The sequence below is a fragment of the Lutjanus erythropterus genome, chromosome 21 (genome assembly GCF_056507025.1).
Source record: "Lutjanus erythropterus isolate fLutEry1 chromosome 21, fLutEry1.hap2, whole genome shotgun sequence".
NCBI classification, from domain to species: domain Eukaryota; kingdom Metazoa; phylum Chordata; class Actinopteri; order Lutjaniformes; family Lutjanidae; genus Lutjanus; species Lutjanus erythropterus.
Window position 1 is genome coordinate 18,889,011 of NC_139337.1, and position 6,273 is coordinate 18,895,283.

General features: G+C 37.6%; 1 protein-coding gene across 1 annotated transcript in view; it reads left to right on the forward strand.

Annotated features, from left to right (window-relative positions):
* Window positions 1–5,697, forward strand: part of flt1 (fms related receptor tyrosine kinase 1) — a 69,376-nt gene extending 63,679 nt beyond the window's left edge. Inside the window, exons 24-30 of the mRNA XM_084746922.1 lie at window positions 2,163–2,274; window positions 2,480–2,579; window positions 2,735–2,840; window positions 3,361–3,458; window positions 3,615–3,684; window positions 3,891–3,982; window positions 4,297–5,697. Coding sequence (XP_084603048.1) covers window positions 2,163–2,274; window positions 2,480–2,579; window positions 2,735–2,840; window positions 3,361–3,458; window positions 3,615–3,684; window positions 3,891–3,982; window positions 4,297–4,465 — 747 coding nt within the window. The 3' untranslated portion in view covers window positions 4,466–5,697. The remainder of the gene's footprint in view (window positions 1–2,162; window positions 2,275–2,479; window positions 2,580–2,734; window positions 2,841–3,360; window positions 3,459–3,614; window positions 3,685–3,890; window positions 3,983–4,296) is intronic.
* Window positions 5,698–6,273: the final 576 nt, after the last annotated feature.

Sequence of the window (6,273 nt, forward strand, 5' to 3'; positions counted from 1 at the left end):
ATACAAACATACCTACATATGACCATGCATACATACATACATACATACATACATACATACATATGACCATAAATGCATGCATACATACATACATACATACATACATACATACATACATACATATGACCATACATACATACATACATATGACCATACATACATATGACCATGCATACATACATACATATGACCATACATATGTACATACATACATACATACATACTTATGACCATACATACATACATACATACATACATACATACATACATATGACCATACATACATGTGACCATGCATACATTCATATAACCATACATACATACACACATACATACATACATATGGTCATACATATGACCATGCATACATACATACATACATATGAGCATACATACATATGAGCATATATACATACATACATACATACATACATACATACATACATACATATGAGCATACATACATACATACATACATACATACATATGAGAATACATACATACATATGACCATGCATACATGCATATGACCATACATACATACATATGACCATACATACATACATACATACATACATACATACATATGACCATACATACATAAATACATACATACATATATATGACCATACATACATACATACATACATACATACATACATACATACATACATATATATTTAAATTCTTTTCATAATTCTTTTTAATTTAAAATTTAAAATGAATTGTGACTTCTTGATGTTATTGAATATTTTTGCATATGTTTATGAAATAAACAATGTTCAAATTGGAAAAGGAACGTTCTTTTTCACTTATACACCATTATGGTACAATGTTGCCTACAGGCAATGAACCCCAAAAACTTCCAAAAATAAAAATAAAAATAAAATTTCTTCAGATTATGTTTATTTAGTCTATTTTGAGACATAAAAACACTCCAAACATTTTTTCCCTCACTGGCATCATAATGTGTACCATAGAGGGTTAAAGCTTCAGGGGTGGCTCAGCAGGAAAAGATGCTGATCATGTGGTAATCTGAGGCACGAGGATCAAATCTAGGCTGCCTTCTTTGAGACTTTTTTGTGTTTTCTCCTGAAAAAATGTAAAGAAAAGCAGCATTAAACATTAGCCCTCCTGTCCCCACAAATAGCTCAATAAGTAAGCTGTGAGCACAGTTGATTCCCAACACCCTGCGTTAGAGGGTTCAAATCCCAGCTGTGTTCACACAGTTTTCAACGTTGAATGGGAATTAACAGTTCCTTAAATTGTCAGACTCCTGTGAGACACTCAAAAGCAAGTACAAACATACAGTAAAGACTGCTGTTACAAAGTCATTGATCTTAATATCACATACTAGCTGATATGGTAGATAAGTGACAAGGTATTGAGAATCCTATCAGTTAGTTGTTAATGTGAATGAGATTAGGACAATGAACATGTAATGTCTGACCAGAAAAGTGACTCAGCTAAGTTGTCCTCTTCCAGCCTGAGCATAATTGAACTCCATATCTCAGAGGTTTTAACTTTTTCTTTGGACGCCAGCCCTCAGAAATCACTGAGAATCACAAGAATCAAACACACAACCTCCAATTTCTGAACAGTCCTCTTACAACTTGAGCTATTGGATCGGACAGTCATGAGCTGCTTCTCAGAGGTTTTCACTTTTTTCCTTTGGACACCGGCTTTTAAAAAGTCACCAAGCCTCAGCGATTTCAAACTCCCACCCTCAGAACACCCAATCATTCCTCTCACAACCTCAGCTATTGGACCATATACTTGAATGCTATACTGTATCTCAGAGGTTTTCACCTTTTTGAGCTTGTCAGCCTGAAAAATTCACGGAGCCTCATAAAGGTCAGACACACAACCTTAGAATCCCTGAGTAGTCCTCTTAGTCAGCTACCAGGCCAGACAATTCCAACCCTCAAAATTCAGCACGCCTCTGAAGGATCTAACACACAAGCTCAAACTTTCAAGCAATCATCTTACCTCATGAGATGTTAGATCAGAATGTCTGAATGTTGTTCATGTTTTGGAGACATTAAGTAATGACCATCACATAACCTTTTTCCCTCCAATGACTTTTCAGCCAGACAAACTTAAAATGTTTCCTCCTGAGTGGTCTTTTGTAACTCTGCTCCTGTGATCCGATTGGCTGACAGGCCCGCCTCCCTCTGAAGTGGATGTCTCCAGAGTCCATCTTTGACAAGGTGTTCACTACCCAGAGTGACGTGTGGTCCTACGGCATCCTGCTGTGGGAGATCTTCTCTTTGGGTAAGAAGCCCCCTCAGCACACCTTTGTTTGAAACATAAACAGAAAATAGTCAGAAAAACAGAAACACTATCCAACACAGAAACCCTGCAACAAATACTTTAATATATTATTGTCTTAAATTCTTAAGACTGTGTTTGGATGATGTTGATTCAACTCTTATACTTGTCACATATTGAAGTATTGATGTGTGTGTTTGTTCAACAGGAGCCTCCCCGTACCCTGGTCTTCACATAGATGAAGAGTTCTGCCACAGGCTGAAGGCGGGGACAAGGATGCGAGCGCCTGAGTACAGCACACCTGAGATGTGGGTGGATATGTTATCAACACTGTTACATACTGAAGAGCCTGGTTCAAAACTTTTTATGTCACGTCTCCTGATGTGACCAAATGATACTGTTAGCGTTTGTTTTTAAAAAAAAAAAACAAAAAACCAAAGACTATATATGTTTGTGTGTGCAGTTACAGCACGATGCTGGCATGCTGGGAGGCCAGTCCAGCAGATCGACCAACCTTCACTAACCTGGTGGAGACCCTGGGAGACCTGCTGCAAGCCAGGGTTCAGCAGGTCAGGAATTCTTGCAGCTCTTACTTGTTAAAGGGATAGTTTGTTTTTTAAGTGGGGTTGTATTATACATCAGTCAGTGTGTTACTTACAGTAGATGATGGTCAGCACTCTCCTACTAGGCAGAAGCAGCAGGAGTACCAGTGTAGGAAGCTAACCAACGCACTGCTATGGACAGGGTCAACAGCAAAACGTATTTTAGCCAACTAAAACAAAATCAGTATCAGTTTAAGTGTACACTATATTTGGAATATTTTCACCACTTTAGCAGTACATCGCTTAGCTTCCTACACCTGAACTCCTGTTGCTTCTCCAAACAAGAAACTGACTGCCATCTACTGTAGGTAACAGACTGACTATAAATAAGCACCTCATGCAACCCCACCTCAAATAATCTGAGCTCTCTCTTTAAGGTTTATGGTTTATTTATTATATAATGTTTCTCAACATATGGATAAGCTACACAAAAAGGCAAAGACACGTGATTTTACAAATACCCCAATTTGTTCCCCCTCTTCAACAGGATGGGAAAGATTATATTCCTCTGGGATCTTTCACAGCTGGAGACACTACTCGCAGTGAGACCTTCAAAGAAAACCCACTTGCAGTCACAAACCTGAGGTAAGGGAACAAGAGACAGAAAATGAAAACAATATGCAATCTAGTATACATCACAATGAGAGAGAACTGTGTGACGTAACTGAAATAAAGTGCAGAGACAGGTTGAAAAAGGAAAGACATTTCTAACTTGTCATTTTAATGTTTGAAACTTTCTAGTTACATGAGGGGTATGGCTACACTTCAGATTTTTGAGGAACTGCCCTGTGAAGAACCAGACATCCCTGACGTAAGAAAATACCTTCACTTCTGCTTGCACACACACGCTTACATCCATATATAGAGAAGGTGAGACAAAAATACATCCTGACTTTGTCGACTCTGAAAACGTATAAAACAAATGGAAAAAGGTAAAAACAGAGCAAAGCACGAGTTTTTCTGAAAAATCTAGTATCTCTGTTGACAAGCTGCATGTATGCATCCTCTGTGCCTCAGGATGAGCAGAGTGACAGCGGCATGGTCCTACCCTCTGAGGAGCTGAAGCACCTGATGTGGAATAACGGCACCAAGAACAGGAAACTCAGCAGGTGGAGAATCTCTGACCTCTCAACCCCCCGACCAGCACAGACATCTCACCAAGTCTGTGCACGTCAGGACACGCAATGATGTTGTACAATGTTTTCAGTTTAATGCAAAGATTACAATCAGTGCCTGTTTGTGATGTATCTCAAAAGAAGTTACTATGGTAGCTTGAAAGGGGAGGGTGAGGCAAGCATTATTCAGCTGGATGCAATCTGCAGTCTCACCACTACATGCCACTAAAACTCAGATTCTGGTACACACACACACACACACAAGCCAGATCATGACTCTGAATTTATATTTTTTTTTTTCTGTTTAGGCTCTTCTCCTTCACTAAGTGCCGGGACAACCAGGTGCCATTCCTGTGCAATGACATCATGGGTCTCCGTGACGACGACCCGTCTATCTCGCCGTGTGACTGGGAGTCTGACGAGGACGGCTCCCCTCCTCCGGACTACAACTCTGTTTTTCTCTACCCTTCCCTCTAGCATCTGCTCTTTTCTAACGTCTTGACAACTTCATACAGGGTCTATACAGTATATTTTCCTGCTCGTCGTTTTTAGTCAGTCAGAACTTATTTTGCTTTGCAACTTTGCTGTATGCATCTTCTACCTCATTTTAATTCCTCTTTACATTTCTTCTGTTCTCCTCTTTGTCTCACAGATGTTTTTCTTTGTCCTCTTTGAACCAAATTTTATAATTTATCTAGATTAAACAAAAACACCTCTTTGCTTTTCCTTATAAACCGTATGCTGTTATACAACAAAGCCTCTTCAGTATTACCAAGTATTATCTTGGATTACTGCACACACTGCCTTCCGAGAGCAGCTAAGTATTACCTGATATGCAGTTACGAAGAATGTATTTACTGACCTACAACTATTAGAGCTTATTGTATTGGTACCTCATGTGCTGAGCTTTGTGAAGAGGAACACTGCTGTATGAAATATTGTTTCTCCTGCACGGCTTCTATATGCTGGAAAAAAGTTATTATCCACTGAGTTATAGTTTGTTAGGCAGAATGCATCTGTCTGTATTTATTTAAATGCTGTAGTCACTTCATGGATGCTGTCACCATGTCTGTATCTGACCTTTTGTGAATGTAAATATGCACTTAGTTGCCAGTTTATTAGTTACAGCTAGCTAAAACTAATGCAACAGCCTAGCAATATAGTGTATTTTCATGAAGGTAATAATGTTCGGTTTTCTTAAAACTGTTTAGGAAAGGTGCACTGCAATAGTATCAGTAGAAGGTGGACAGAATGTTAGAAACACCCATCAACCTGCAGAGTTACTTCAGTTGAATCATGTCTGAAACCATTCAGCAAAAACATTAAACCTTTATGGACAGAATTATTTGCACAGCTGTTGTGTTAGACTGCCTTGATTTTGGCTAAATATACCTAATAAACTGGCAATTAAGTGTATATTTCATTCTAATTAATTATCCTTTGATATGGAATCAAATCAAGATCTTCAGAATTAACAAAAATGTATACATTTCCTTGTGCTGTTGTTTGCTGTATCTTATTTACAACAAATATTGAATGCATGAAGATCAATTAAGTGTAGTGTTTTTCCTCTCAATCTATTCCTTTTTCCTAAACCGTTAGAGCTAAAATGAAGTCAGTCTATAAAAAAATCATTTAAGTTACTTTTCAAGAAAGAAATACCAAACATTTGCTATTTGTAGCTTCTCAGTTATGAGGATTTGTTGCTTTTGTTTAAGTGGACATAAATTCATTATTAGTTTTTGACTGTTGCACATAAGTTGAACATGAGTTGTAAACATGAACTTTTTTATATAAAGTATTTTCTGACAAAATATAGATGATTTATCACAGCAGATAAATTGTGACTGACAGCAATTATTAGTTAGCCCTAAACTGTAACCCAAATTTCAAAGATCACTCAACTTCATTTACATGTTTCAGATATAGATTACATGTGACCACATTTTAAATGTAGTCCAAGTGTCAGTCCACAAGAATAGAAGTGTCATTGCACTTTGTAACAAGTGACAAAGAGGAACTACACATCTAAACTTTGTGTTGCCAAGACACAAGTCCATGTTTGTGCAGCCTTGCTTAAGTGCATCATGTTTGCTTGTATTTCACTTTTAAAGATGATTAATTGTTGACGAATGTAATTATAATTAATCATTTAGTAAACTGCAACCCATAATTTGACAGTGTTGTTTGTTGTTTCAATAAACATGTTTTAAAATATTTCATTTATAGGAGGCAGCATATCATCAGAGTAACAGGTAAAAGCTGCTAACTGTAGCTGCAGTTAG